This window comes from Benincasa hispida, chromosome 12 (genome assembly GCF_009727055.1).
Source record: "Benincasa hispida cultivar B227 chromosome 12, ASM972705v1, whole genome shotgun sequence".
In the NCBI taxonomy this organism is placed as follows: domain Eukaryota; kingdom Viridiplantae; phylum Streptophyta; class Magnoliopsida; order Cucurbitales; family Cucurbitaceae; genus Benincasa; species Benincasa hispida.
The window spans coordinates 4,791,381-4,807,206 of NC_052360.1; the positions used below are offsets into that span (position 1 = coordinate 4,791,381).

The window sequence follows — 15,826 nt, forward strand, 5'->3', positions numbered from 1 at the left end:
AGAAGAAATTGAGGGGTGAGAGACGAGGAATCCAAAGGCTAAAAATGTAATTCAAAAGCCATGTAATCTAACCAATGATATAAAATTAGTAAAAAAAAGAAAAAAAAAAATACACCTCATTCAAAACTAACCCATTAATCTAGGGATCACACCTCATTTAAAAAAATCACATCAAATATCCGTAAGTCAACTAACGGTCAAATTAATACACTAAAATATAGCTTTTAAAATTCGCATGGTAATATAGACACTAATCCCAAACCTTAGACATCAAAAGTATATTTTGCCCATAATAAATATTTATAATATACCAATTCTAGAGGTGAATTTTTGGAATAATACACCAATACCCAAAAAATAATAATAATACATGATTGTAGGGCATTCTTACCAATTTTGTTACAAAATAAACATAACATCTACCATTTGGAAAATTTTAGAAATTCCAATTATCTTGATTTTCAAGAGACGAATGACCATAAATGAATGGTAGTTATAGGTTCTCAACTTCCGCTAAATTATGACAAATACTCCTATCTCCAAAAGAAAGAAAAAGGAAGTATGAGATGGTGAAAAAGAAGCCTATAGACTGTTTCAAGAAAACCCAAAAAAGGGTATGAAATAAGCGATTTAGATGGGAATTGCAGTTGTTAGTTGCAACATTCCAAACTAAATGGGGGCTATATAATCCATAGCCCCATTGGTTGAGAGCCACACCGCCATTGCCACGCCGTCGTCCTTTACGTTGGAACTGTCAATTGGTGGTTTGGCTAGCCCCCTCCCCTCTTGACAGTTTCATATCATTTTTATCAATTCCCGGCCTTAATACTTTGATTTTCCAATAATCTCTCTCTCTCTCTCTCTCTGCTACGCCTCTCCCGAGCTTTCCTCTCTACTTCTTCCATTTCTGAGAGACGTCGCAGAGAGAGATTTCGTTCTTTTAATTTTCACTTACAACCTTCTCCTTCTTCTTTTCAACAATGGCGGTCGTTGCTTATAAGGTCCCTTTTGGAGGCATTCTATTTGCTGTTGCTTTGCTTTTGGCTGTGCTTTCCCCTGCTTATGCTCAGTCTTTGTCCCCGGCCCAACCTCCTGCTGCTAGCGATGGTTACCTCTTCTTCTTCTCTTTTCTATTCCTTTTTAACTCCACTTTTCATAGCCATTTTCTGATTTTTAAATCGACATGGCTATCAAACATGGCCTAAGCAATTATCAAACCAACCTGAACCTGAATCTGGGATGAAGTTTCACTGTTTCAGGGTCCTATAATGTAGCTGATGAAAATTATTGTAATTTTGATTTGCAGGGACAAGCATAGACCAAGGGATTGCCTATGTATTGATGTTGTTGGCCTTGGTGCTCACCTACATTATCCATTGAGTGGACCTTTCTATCAGTTTATAAATTCATCCACAAAAGTGTAATTCAGATTCAGGTTTTACAGAGCTGTAATGTCAAATGGGGTTGGAGAATTTATCATAGGAAATCATGGTCTTTTGTTTATTATTTTTTTTTTAATATGATGTCCTGGACTAACTTTACATGTAAATGGATGCAACGATAACTTCTTTTACCTCAATGGTGGCTTTGTCCTATCCCATTTTCCATTACCATTTCTGTTTCTTTTTAAATCAATTGCTATTTGATGAGTAGTCTTCAATTAGCTGAGAAAATAAAAATCATGAAAATTAAACATAAACATAAACTATATAACCCTTAGGCCCATTTGATAAGTAGTTTTTTATGTTTGAAAATTGTGCTGGCTTCTCACAAGATTAACAAGATCTCCATTCTTGAATTGTGAAACATTTATAAAGTTAGATATCAATACGCAGAGACCCATTGGCATTGGTGATTTAAAAACATATCAGTGTATAAATAAATAAATAAATAAAGCTCGATTGGTAACTATTTGTTTTTTGGTTTTTTGTTTTTGAAAATTAAGTCTCAACCACTGTTGTCTACTATGCTTTATTATCCACAGTTTAAGAGTTTTCAAAATCAAAACCAAATTTTGAAAACTAAAAAAATGGTTCTAATTAGTTAAGAAATTAAATGTTTATAGGAAATAAGAAAACCATAAGTAAGAGATTGTTAGTAAACAAACACAATTTTTTAAAACCAAAAACTAAAAACAAAATGGTTGCATCTAGGGACCTTAAATATTGTGCTTAGCAGGTCAGGTTGAGAAATTAGACTGATCAAATGAAATAAATTTGATCTGATGTTTGAGTTAAAGAATGTTGTTCTAAAGAAATTTCTAGCTCAGTAACCACGGGAATAGAATAGCAAATAGATAATATTTTAGATTTCAGAAACAGAGTTTATTGGACTTGTTAGGAACTCAATGGTCACCATTTTTGATAGAATTCAATTCTAAATCATTGGAATGGTAGGGTACATGGTGGATTCACCACTTCAGCAAATTTCAAGAGACAATATCTCCTAGAAATGGAAGGGAAAAAAAAATTCAACAGTAACAACAGACCCTACTTTAAGATGAACAAATCAGTCTTACAAAATTGCTTCCTTCAAGCATCCTTCTTAACTGGCTTTGTTTGTTCTTCTTCCGCCAGAGAGAACTTCTTCACTTTCTGTTGGAAGTAACAAATCAAAGAAAATAACATCAGAAACAGAATTAACTTCATTCTACACTAAGTTAAAGCCAATCAGAACAAAAATTTCAAATGTTTAAACAAAATCAACCTGCATCTGTTTCCGTTACCCTAGTCCTAAAATGAACCAATTAATTCATTATTATAACTAAATCACAATTGGAAGGATGACAAATCGAGCTTCGATTCAGAGAGCTAGATGACCTAATTCGAAAATTCCAAAAACAGTACCAATTGATAAGAAGAACCATGGAAACAAACAGTGAAGAGTTAGGGCAAATTGAAGAGAAGGAATGAATGAATGAATACCTTGCTGAGCACGCATTCACGCAAAGAATGAAGGAGACGGTAGCATTTCTCTTGATCGAAGGGAGATTCCGTAACGCAATTGAGCAAATTGAGAGCTTCCTGAGCGCAAACAGGCTGAGCTTGAGGTTCATCCATGGCGGAACTGTAGGTGGATTTCAAAAACCAGTGAGCTGCTGCACCTTGTTTAACAAAGGAATGGAGAAAGCTGTGCCTAGAAAGGGCAAAAGAGGGCTCGCACGTGCCAGCCCACACGGTGGGTTTCTTCTTTAATCTTTATGAACTCAACTTGGTCAAAAGTCTGACTTTAATCGCAGTCTTTTCAGAAATATATCTATATATTATATAAAGTGGGCCTGAGCTAAGGGGCCTAATCAACCCAAGATGGGCCCTCGTGGCTACAGTATGGGTAGCGTTCCAGTAACATCAATTTTAGGACCCGATGCGTCGCGACATCATAGACGATATGTCGGACACAAACACCATGGGCCCAAAAGCTGAATTTTTATTATTAATTTATTCTTTTGGGGAAAGGAAAAAGTATATGTTTATACATAATTAATAAAATATTATGTCAATTTTTTTTTGTTTGATTTTGTTTCTTAAATAATTAAGTAGGAGAAAAATATTTAAATTGTCAAAATGAGCATAGTTCAACTAATATAGTGTTTGTACTATCGAACTCAAAGTTAGGGATTCAATTCTTCTCTCTACATATTGTAAAAAAAAAAAAAATGTAAATTTAAAATTCTAGAGAGAAGTTTATATGATTTCATGGCCAACCAACTTTTAGAAACCAAGATACAAGAGAAGCCCAAGGGGCCAACACCTCCATGAGGTGAACCTCAATAGTCACTTCATTTTAGGGACAGAGCGAACGAAGAGAATAACATATTTTAATTTTTCATTTGTAAAAATAGCAAATCATCTTTTCATTCAAAAAAAATAGTAAATAGCAAAATAAATTAAAAATAAAATATAAACAAATTTATAAAAGTCTAAACTACCTCCAACCATACAAATATCTACAGACTATCGGTTGGCCAGATTCTAAGCACTACACGATCTCTTTTCCAACCAAGTTACCTCAATTTTCCTCTCCGAAATCAGCTCCTCCACCAACAATCGACTCCTCTACCAACTTTGTTTAGTTTTGATATTTGAAAAAAAAAAATCTGCCATTAGCATATTTTTTCTCCAAATGATCTAGTAGGTTATATAGTATGTATATAGCAGATTTTTCTCCAAATGATATGGTATAATTGGAATAATCAGGTATATAGCAGGTATATAGCAGTAATTGAACTATCATCGGCTCCTCCGCCAAATTAGTTTAGCTTAAAATATGCAAATGATAGAACTAGTTGCAACATGACTGAAAATCCAAATAGGGACATTTTAGGGTTAAAGAAAAATTAATTACACTATAATTATTTTTTGTAATCATCAAATATCTTTTGAAAGTTTTTGACGAGATCGATGAGATATTTATGTGACCTACAAATACAGTATAATTGATAAACTAAAAAACAAATACATTGCAATTGAAAATCACCTAACCAAACCATCTACATCGCTTTTGAACTTGCCCAAAATTCTATAACAATATTTTTTCTTGGTTTTAGACCAAAACATTAGTTTAGAAAGTGAAGACTGGATTCATAAAAAAAAAACTTTATCTAAATAATTGCATTCATGAAGAAAAAAATTGATCTAGATTGGAGAATTAAAATCCCAATTAAAAATCGTAAATTGAATTACTAATCAATCATGATGCGGTGTTGATGTCAATCATGGAGATCTCATGAATAGAAGAGAAACAGACAATATTCGACGATGCCTTCCTTGATCGAATCAGTCAAGATGGGTATAAGACCCCACGAAAAGTTAATACTAACACCATCTACAGCTTGACCTACATTTTCACAATGGCTCGATACGGATATGGAAAGAAGAGACTCTACAACTTAAACTATTGGTCGTGATCGATTAAGTTGAGTCTTTCATCCTACATCAGAAATCTGCAAAGGACATAATTAGTTGTTGTATAATTGAAAATTTAGATGAAGGCATTTTAAGGTTGAAGAAAAATGGGAACACATATGAAAATTTATTTGCATGAAATTTCTGTTTTGCTATTCTTCCCAATGAAACATTTAAAACAAAAAATAACATGGCTCAAAATAAACAAAGACTAATTAATAAAAGTAACCAAGATTTGAAAAATAGTTGTTGTAGAAGATTGAAATATTCAAACTAACCATTAAATTTGATACAAAAATTCAAAGCAACGTTAAATCACGAGATTTATGGAAAATTATCCACTTGGAATAATGATATTAGTTGGCGTTGAAAGTCTTATGGATGTATAGTTGAACAATTAATTACAGTCTCATTAATACAGATATCGAATTAATTACACTGCAATTAAAAGAGAGGATAAGAGTATTTTAGGATTTCAAAAAGTTGGAGTCACGTGATATCCATGTGTTTTGTTATCATTCAAAAGTACTCCACCTTTTATTATTTTTCCAAATGATAGTGTAATTACTCTTACATACTTAGGGAAAAATGCATTTAAGGGTCAAAATGGGACCTCCAATTAAAATAATAACCATCTTTTAAATTCATTGATTTATGACCAAAATTTGATGTGGAAGGCCAATCTCCCTATGTAAAGTTCCAATTCTACCTTTCCAAATCACAAGCTCCAAACAATTACGGTTGAGTTATATCAATCCCCACAAATTTAGCTAATTTGGATTGTAATCAATATGGCAATAAGCTTCTACCATTAAGTGTTGGATTTTTTTTAACTTAAGGTATGTAATGGTGTACCTATACTAACAAAGTTTAGGGTTTTTTTCAAGTTTACGGTATTCGTGCGGTTCAATTGATGAAGACTTTAGTTATTTTCAATACAAGGTATTTGCATACCATAGTACAAGGTGCATATTTAGATGAATCATTTTAGTTATTTGTTTTAGCTATTAGGAGGCATTTTTTAGTTGTTACAAGGTATAAGATTTAAATTATCTCAGGTATTTTTTGTTGCCAAAAGTGTAATGAAAATTTAGCTACTTTTAGTACAAGGTATTTATGCGGCAAAATTGATAAGAAAATTCTAGCATTTTTCATTAGAAGATACTTAGTGGAATGCTATGGATATAAAATAAAGGAATTGAGAACATAAGACAAAACATAAATACCTTCTTTGGTTTTATTCTTTATATACATAGTATTTTTACATCTCAAAACATAATTTTTAATAATTTTACAGTATCCACGAATTTTATGTTAGGTGTCCAATTTTTTTAATTTGTGGTTAATAACAATATTTTTGCTTGTTTTTAGGAGTTATTTTCTGGATTTGTTTTCACAAGTTGGTTCACACAATAAATTACCTAATATTCCTTCATTTGAGGATTTAGTTTGTTTTTATTTGAATTTTAAATTGGTTAGTATTTAAGTTAAATAAAAGATATTTTTTATATTTGATAAATCTGATTAAAAATTCTAAAATAATCATTTGGTCATTTATTCAAAGAAAAAGTTTGACTGCCACTATTTAAAAAGTTCATTAGGTTTTGACCATTTGTCCAAACAACCCTTCATTTTATGCAACCGTTTTTCTTTAATTGAATTCTCTAGTGTATGGTTAGTAAATCCATATCTTTCTGTATAAAAGAGGTACATCTAAACACAATACTCTTTCTATTGTCTAAGTTACTCATAAATCTGATGCTAACTTGGGTATAAAAGTGTCAATGTATGCGGCTTAGCATCATATCAATGCAAAGTTCTCTGATTTTGTAGACACGGTTCTATTCTCGTTACAAATTTATTATTAAATTAGATTTCGGTATTAACATATATTTTGTAGAGAATATTTTTAATGGGTAATTAAAATATTTGTCATATTTGGAATGTAAGGGTTTGCAAATAAGAAAATATATATATTTGAAATCTAATTATCAGTTTTTTTTTCTTTTTTAATGTTAATCTGGTTTCAGGTTTCCAAAGTTTGAAATATATCGATGGTATTGAAAAGTGTTTTATTTGCTTCCAATTTAAAATATTTATTTCTAATTTATTTGATTTAATGAGTTAAATTGAGTGAATTTCAAGGAACTGAAATGCAGGAATAAGTTGCGAAGAATTTGAGCACAAAATGGTGTAAAAATCCAAATATAAGGACTCGAGGATCATTTGTACAAAAAGAAAAGGAAGTGAGACAAATATCAGAAAAAAAAAAAAGAGCATTGAGGCACTCCCACGGTGCTAAGATGGTGCTACACACTTGAGAGGTGAAAATTGGGTAGTGCTACTACGTCGTCTTGTAACACTAAGAGCGTTTGAGGAACTTAATCGCAGTGCCACAATGTTGCCTCAATTTTTTTTTCTTTAAAATGTTCTGTTTGCTGAGTGGTAAAAGGCATGAAGTTCCAATGAGTTGTCTAAGTTAAGACATGAAAATGCGCCGTTCTAGAGAGAGTTTGAGAGAAAGGTAGCTGCAGAGATTGTTTGTTAGCTCAAAGATGGGAGTCGAAGACAGAATGGGCGATCTACGTGGTGTTGTTGACCATTGTGCATCGTTCCCTTCCCTTCCCTTTATTTTGATTGTTCTGTAAATGGTTGATATTTTTGAATTGTTTGACACGATCATGAGTTGCTAGACTTTTCTATTTAGGGTATTGAGGATGTTACGGATTTTGATTAATTGTCAATTGACTCTTGGATAGATATTGTCATAATCACATTTTGAATTTCTTGATTTAATGTTTTTAATAAACTGGCCATATTTGAATGTACTTAGGTTAACTATCTAGTTGAGAGAGAGAGAAAAAGAGTTTGTTGGAAAGTGGGGACTTGAATTATAATCTGACTATGCATGCGAGTGATATAAGTCATTAACAAGAATTGTGATTAAAAGGTCTTCATGTTGTGCCTAATTAATTAAGCGTGCGAATGAATTTAGTAATTGGGTGTTAAAACAAATTGAACTTAAGGGAGGACATCTTGAATTTATAAGACTCCTAGGTTTCATATGATCATTGATGGTTCATCCTTTAATTCAATCATTCAAAATATGCATGCAAGTCTATAATTGAATCAATATGTTCTAAACCTTCACTCATCGAAATTTGTTAATTAGATAGTTTGGTTTTAAAAATTGAATCTCAAATAATTGTCAAATCATCTACATAAAATCAACAATAATTAACCAACTAGAAAGAATTGTATCCCAATCTTGGAGGACAATATTATCTTCGTTTTGTCGGAAATTTTATTACTCGATGCATGTACTTGCGTTTATCAAATATATCACATCAAATTTATCAGTAATTTATCTAATTAGGTTCATATCATTTGTATATCAATAATATACATTGATATATGAAGGATATTAGTGTTGTTGATTATTAACTTGTTCTATATTTACTTGCCCATATGTAAAAATATAACTACATGATATTAGGGTCATCAAAAGAAAAAGAATAAACTCACATAAAATAATTTTTGAAAAAATACATTACATGGAGGACAACACTACCATAGAGGGCAATCTTCTATTATTATTTTGCAAATGACCTAAATAGAATTTAAATATTCTTTTTAACATTCATTATTGTCATTATTAGAAAAGTTACCATATGGGGAATTGGTGAAATAATTAACTGTAAAGTATAGAAGCCTATTTAATGAGTGTAAATAATTGATATAAAGTAACAATAAATGAATTGGCAACTTAAAATAATAATAATAAATAAAAATAACAATTGAAATAAACTTTACATTTATTAATATTCAGCAGGGTGCCCACTTGGATCTTATAATATGGCTGGTGAAAGGGACACCTCTTTTGGCCATTTTATGCCTCATTCTATATGTATATTTTGCCAATTAAAACACAATCATCTTTTATCTTCTTAGATTTTTTTTTATAAGTAATTTGTTTTTTAACCCAAAATATCACAATCTTCTATTTGTCTAAAATAATTGGATTTTTTTTTTCTTTTTTCTTTTTTTCTGGCTGTTGCCCATAATTTCAAAATAATGGTAAGAGAATAGACATAATTGAGAGCCCCATAGCCGCCAACATTTAATTCTTCCATGTAATTTCAAAATAAGTTTTGAATCTAATTTTATATTTGATAGCTAGATTTTAAAATATTTCATTTTTACTCTTTAAAATTCTATTTGGTCTCTAGTTTCAAAATGTTATATTCTTACCCTTGAGTTTTAAGTAGAGTGTTTGTGGGTTAGGTTAGGTTGAAGTATTTTTCAAACCAAACCCAATTGTTCAATTTGAAGCACTTAAATAAGATAATTGAATTCTTACCCAAATTTCGAAAACATAAACAAATTTTCTAAAATTGTTTCTTTTAGTTTTCAAAACTTAGCTAGATGTTTTAAAATATTGATAGAAATTAAATAACAAAGCAAAAAATTTAGAAGTGGAAAAGGGTATTTATAGGCTTATTTTTCAAAAAATCAAATAGGGTTCATCATTTTTAAAAATCTTGTTTTTGTTTTTATAATTTTGATTAAAAATTGAAATGTTTAGTTAAGAAAGATGAAAACACATGACAAAAAAGTTGTAGAAACAAGCCTAATTACTTTCAAGATTAGAAAACCAAAACCAAATTGTCACCGACAATGATTTTCATTTTTTCTAAGCAGGCCTTTGAATCCTTAACCGAATTTAAACAAAAACATATTTACTTTTTAGTTTTGGATAGGCCTAATTAATGGAAACATAAGAAACCAAACAATGGATTATTAAGGCTCTATTTAATAACCATTTAGTTCTTGGTTTTTAGTTTTTGAGTCTTAAGTCTATCTCATCTTGTTTTCTTATCATAATAGTTTGTATCTTTCTTGAGTACAAGAGTTGAATTTTTAGGTGAATTTCAAAAACACAAACAAATTTTTAAAAACTACTTTTGAAATAATTATTCATAAAGAAATTGTATTAAGAGAAAAAGAAAAAAGAAAAAGGAAAATAGAGGGGTTAGCGAAGGTAGAGGAAGAAAGAAGGGGACCATGCAGAGAAGAGGAGGGGGAGCCAAGTGAGTGGTGGGAAATTGGGAGTGGAAAAACCGTTAGCCTTAGTGACAGACATTACGTGTACGGCTCTGATTCATTCAAACATCATTCTTTCTCCTTTCTCCTTTACTTTTTGTATTTTGTGCCACTATCAAAATTCCCTATTTACCCTATATACCCTATGCCTTGGAATTCACATTTTTCCATTTTCCCTCCCTATTAATTCTTCTTTTCTTTTTCTTTTTCCCAACTTAAATTTGTTTATAACCCTTGGATAATCAATTAGGATTTCCTACTTGATCTCAACTAATTACTCCTCATTTATCAATTACTTTTCACATATGTTTCAGTAGTTAATTTATAATTTAAGAGGATGAGATTATCAATAAAAAGTGACTAATAAAAAACATGATTTGAAATGAGGTGACAAATAAGTAGTGACTTAAAATGATGAACTTCACAAAAAATTATCCACAAAAGAAAAAGAGATGTACATCTGTGTCGTGTTTGTCATATACACTCCAATACTTAAGTAATTTGACCATATAATATAGTAGGCACGTGCCCTTTAAGGTAAAGAGGTCACATTGCCCTCAATCTCGTGAGCTTGAGGTAAGGAATTGAGCTTATTCCTTTCTTCAAGTGGCTTGTTTAGGGTCATATGTTATCCTTTAGGTCTCAAATTTCTTTCTTTCTTTCTTTCTTTTTTTTTTGTAACTCGGTTTACATATAGCTCACGTTGTGTTGGTTTTATCATTGAGTTCATTTTTTTTCCTTTTTGAACTTGTCTCACATGTCTAAAATTATACATAACATGTCACCTTCACATCAATCTTAGCTGACAATGTTCCTAATTTTGTATCAAATTAATACATTTTATGGTATACATTCAATTTCTTGCTTTTTAATCCATCAATCTTATTTCATTTTTGACAAACAATGACTTAGATCTTGTTTTTAAAGATCAAGATTGTTGTATGTTAGAAAAGTAACTATCTTACTCTATGTGTTAAGAAGTTCAATTGAGTTGCGGTATACAAGTTGGAACAACCTATAGTTTCCAATATCATATTAAATAAAAAGCAAACGAACTCAAATGGTAAAAAGACAACCTTCTTTCCTAAGCTAAAGTTACTTTCCCTTAAATACAAGTATATGTTTTTTATTGAGATATTTTATTCATCAATCATCTCCCGTCTAAAAGATCTTTAAATGATCCGTTTGAGATATAAGATGTCCCAGAGATGACTTTTAAGGAGAATGTCTCCAAACTAAGTAATTATTCTATAAATACTTTTGTGAAAAATGAAAATATCCAAATGATATAAGTTGGTAGTATTACATTGTGTCTCATCAGACAATCCTAAAAGCAAAATAAATGACTAATATATGAACACATTAAATTTTAGAAAAATTGTAAGCAAGAAATTATGAAACAATAAGCTAGACTCTATTTTGACTAAAGAAATGAATCCATTAGAGGAGACAAAATTTGAGTTGTATTGACATCAATCACAATCTCCTAATAAGATATGAAAAATCTACCATATCTTAATAGATATACATGAAACAAAACAAAATTCAAATAAAGCAATATTGAAACAATAGGTGTTAAATACAAAAAAAGAAAATCTTAGTATGAAATGAAATGTCATCTTCTTAGTGAGGGACCAATGAGGTCTTGTGACCCCTACAATTTGAAATTCATAAATCTCTCTCTCTTTCTCTCTCTTTTTTCTTTCTCTCTTTTTTTTTTTTTTTTTTTTTCTTATGAACCTTAATTCTCTCTAAAGGCAATCTATATGTTTTATATTTTATAATTTTCTTTTTAATGTTGCTAAGTTTTATATATTGCAATGCAATAAAGTATATCTTTGTCCTTGTTCTGTCTTAAACTATAAAGTAAAATAGGAAATTATAAAAAAAGATATTAAAGAAACTAATAGACTATATAGGGATAAAGTTCCATAAAGTCTATGAGTATTATTTGGAATTTGTATATGGAAATAAATATTGCAACTTTATGTTATGTGATTTGATGGGTGATTCTTTCTAAATATGAAGAATATTTGGGTGTAACAAAATTAACATGTCTATATAGACCACTTTAGGGCTTCTTGATAAATGTTTTTTTTTTTAATCTTTATTCTATTTTTGCTATGTTCAACATGTGATTTTATGAGAAGATGCTTCTTTTCTTCTTCTTCTTCTTCTTCTTCTTCTTTTTTTTTTTTTTTTTTTTTTCCTTTTTTTGGTTTGAAAGACAGAAGATGCTATAATATTTTAGGAGTTATTTGAGAGTAAATTTTTTTTTTCTAATTACTATGTTTTTAGACATTTTTTATGATCAATATTTATTTATAGCTATTGACTACACTTTCCCTTGAATATACTCATGGATATATGGATTAATTATAAAATTTACAATCAATGATATGCTTTACACACATTAGGTTAACTATAATAATTGAATATTAATATAGACATAAACTTTAAATTTAAGCACTAATGTACCTGCCAAGTTGAAATTACTTATATAAATTAACCAATTATAATAATTTGTACAATTTGACTGTAATCATTAATATATCTACCAAATATTGATTAATTGTAATTAGTTGCTTTCTTTCTTTCTTTCTTTTCTTTTTTCTTTTCAAAAAATTACTCGAATACATTGATTAACTATAATAATTAATATTGCGTCGAAAAGTTATAATTGTTTTTATAATCACCTATTACTATTCGTTATAATTATTGGTATATGTACTTCTTCAATTCGTTATAAATATTATTTATAGAATTTGATTATGAATTCAAGTGTTTGTTTAAAAAATGTGAAAATTTAAATTGAAAATTTGAAAAGCATAAAGCTAAAAACGAAATCATTTTTAGTCATTTGTTTAAGTTCTTGAATTTTTCGATCGACTTGCACGTATCTTATCCAATTTATGAGATAATCCACTTAATTCTATGATATTTGGGTGGAGAAAAAAAAACTAATAAGATATTTTATAGATATATATTCCACTAAAGTCGTTCAAACACACCATTATACTCTAAAGAAATATCTCGGAATTAATTCAAACTATTCGAAGTGTCATTTATCTTTTATACCCTTTACAAGAACTTGTTTCCATTCCATTCTTAAATGTGATGTTTTTTTTTTTTCAAAAATAATTAATTTCTGACATTAAGTTTACAGTTCTCTAATTCATGTCTCAGTCCAATACATGTAACCACAAAATTGTTTGAATTAGTGGAAAATTAATAATGACTTTAAATTCTTTACACCTTTCCTTCAAACGTTACTTTATTTTATTTCACACAATTATTAAATAATATAAAACCGACACCCATAAACCCAAAAATAAACGCCATATTTTATTTGTTTTTTTTAGAAGAAAAATACAAAGGTCATTAAGGTAGCCAGGCTCGGTCGAGTGGCACGTGTGCTCTGCACGTGTATTCAAATTTTCCTTTTTTAAAAAAGAAAAACTTGGAGGGATTCTGTAGTCTCCTCCGTACTATTGGTTTATCTTTTTCTAAGCGTGCCAGTCACGTGAATAAGTAAAACGTGGCTCTGTTACAAAGGGAAACGGTCCAGAAACGGAACGAAAAAAGGAAATTGAACATGTAGATAAACAAACTCATCCATCGCCGTTAACGTGACGGACACCTTCTCTCATTCATATTTAATAATAGTAAAAAAAAAAAACACGCACAATTACAGAATTAAATTAAAAACAATAATAAAAGAGAACACCGGCCGGAGCAAAACTTTGCCATGAAACGGCGACGGAAAAGCTTCAGAGTGCGACGAGAGGATCCGACCCGAACACATCACTGAAGTCTTGAAAGAAATCGTCGGGTGGTGGAGTCGGGTATTCGAACCCGAATCCGATTTCTTCGACCGGACTGTGAAATACGCCGTTGAAGAAACCGTCGTTGCTGAAGAAGTTGGTCTGATTTTGTAGGCCCATATCATCGAATAAGGTTGGAATCGAAGTTTCGAAGGCGAAAATGTCGTCGGGAATGAAGGTATCGGAACAGCTCGAGAAGTCGGAGAACTCCGACGAGAAATTTTCCGACACGCACGAGTTGTCTTGCTCGCCGGGGATTTGCGATTGGGCTTCTTCGATGGGTGGAGAAGGACATCGGAGGACGGAGGTTGGAGAGCAAATGTTGTTCGATTCCTCGCCAGAGTTGTAGCCAGAGCATTTTCCGTCGAACGATTTTGGTTGTTGGGTTGTGAAATTGGTGAGTGCATCGGGTCCCCGGAGTTGAATGGCGGCGTTGTCGTAAACCATAGCGGCTTCCTCCGCCGTGTCGTAAGTTCCCAACCAGAGGCGTACACGGCGGAGTGGGTCTCTGATTTCCGCCGCCCATTTTCCCCATGGCCTCTGTCTCACACCACGGAACTTCTTCCCGGGAGTACCCTTCGCCGACCGACGATTCCTCGATGGCGCCCCACATTTTCCCGTGGAGCGTCTCAGGCGAGTCCTCGCCGATCTATTCAGACCCCAGATTCCGTTCCCTTCGCCAGAACAAGACGGCTCAATCGTAATTTCATTCACAAATTTCTTGACTCTGTGGCGACCAAACATTTCAGACTCATCATCACTGGAGGAATCAGTTGCGTCACCGTCGGTGACGGAAATCCGTACAACCCTAGGCCTGATTTCCGGCATTGAAGTGAGCTTAACATGGTTGAGATGCTCGGTGTATTTGATGGGGAAGGGAAAAACAGAGTCCAAATCCATATTCATTACAAGTTAAATGAATCAGATTCTCATGGAAAGCGAAGGCAAAAGGGAATGAAATAGCGAGTAAACAGAAGAAGGAATAAACAAGGAAAAAGAAAGCTGAAAGAGAAAACACGTTAAAGAAAGCCCTGAAACGGAGTGAAACCCACCATTAATGGTATTTTTAAAACCCCCTCTTTAAAAAGCCATTAAAGGACGAGAAATTTTTCAGGAAAGTTACACATGAAAAGGAAAAGGAAGGGGAAGGAAGTGTGCGAGCGTGAGATTGAAGCTACACAAACACCCAAAAGGGAAAAAAAAACAGAGCAAAAAATGGGAAAACCCAGAAAGAAAGAAACCAGCAAAAATCAAAAGGAGGCTAGAGAAAGAAGGGGCCAAAGTTTTTTTTTTCTTTTCTTGAAAATCCCCAAAGTTAAAAACCCACCTAAAGAAAAGGGCTGTTTGAAGACACTTTGCTACTTCTGGTATTCTCCTACGTTTCTCTAAAGAAATGGAAGGAAAAGATAACAGATGAGGAAGAACAAGAAGAAACAATGGCGGGCAATAGAGTGAAGGAAAGCAAAGGAGATGATAAGATACAGAGAAGAAAAAGCACAGTGGCCAATCGAAACCAGCTATTTTTATAGGATCCCAACCAACCCCAAGTAGCCGTATTTTCGTAATACTTTATTATTATTATTATTTAAAAAAATTAAAAACAAAATATATTAAATATCTGAAAACGGAAAAGATCTCCGGACGGGTGGCTCCGCCGGGGAAAGGCGGAGATGATGGGACGAAGCGCCGCATAAATCGGAGGGGTGTATGAAGGTGACACGTGGCGGAGTAGGAGTATGTTGAAAAATATTCGTCCCAATGAGAAAATAGAGAGTGGAGCGGAGTAAGCAAAAGATTAAAGTTTAATAATTTAAAATAAAATAAAGAGAAAAAAGAAGGAAGAGGGGTCACGTGAGTGGCAGAGACTGATTTTTCAGTCTTACTTTGACTAAAAACAATTAAAATTTAAACACCCACTACACCATACTACCATCCTTCTCCTTAATTACTTTAATCACCGTTTAATGATGTTCTAATTACCGACTAAACCCCTAA

The 15,826-nt window shown here is 31.8% G+C and overlaps 1 protein-coding gene and 1 long non-coding RNA gene across 2 annotated transcripts; both read right to left on the minus strand.

Annotated features, from left to right (window-relative positions):
- Nucleotides 1-399: 399 nt before the first annotated feature.
- Nucleotides 400-2,535, minus strand: LOC120092891. Its single transcript, XR_005486212.1, has 2 exons — nucleotides 1,575-2,535; nucleotides 400-1,364 (listed from the first exon to the last, which is right to left on the minus strand). It is a non-coding gene; the product is annotated as an uncharacterized LOC120092891 (long non-coding RNA).
- Nucleotides 2,536-13,392: 10,857 nt separating this feature from the next.
- On the minus strand, nucleotides 13,393-15,356 carry LOC120067921 (ethylene-responsive transcription factor CRF2-like). The gene has a single exon (XM_039019552.1). The coding sequence runs from the start codon at nucleotides 14,735-14,737 to the stop codon at nucleotides 13,778-13,780; it is 960 nt and encodes a 319-aa protein (XP_038875480.1). The 5' UTR covers nucleotides 14,738-15,356; the 3' UTR covers nucleotides 13,393-13,777.
- Nucleotides 15,357-15,826: the final 470 nt, after the last annotated feature.

Excerpts from the sequence above, each read along its gene's own strand:
- LOC120067921 (XM_039019552.1), bottom strand. The coding sequence starts at position 14,737 with ATGAATATGGATTTGGACTCTGTTTTTCCCTTCCCCATCAAATACACC.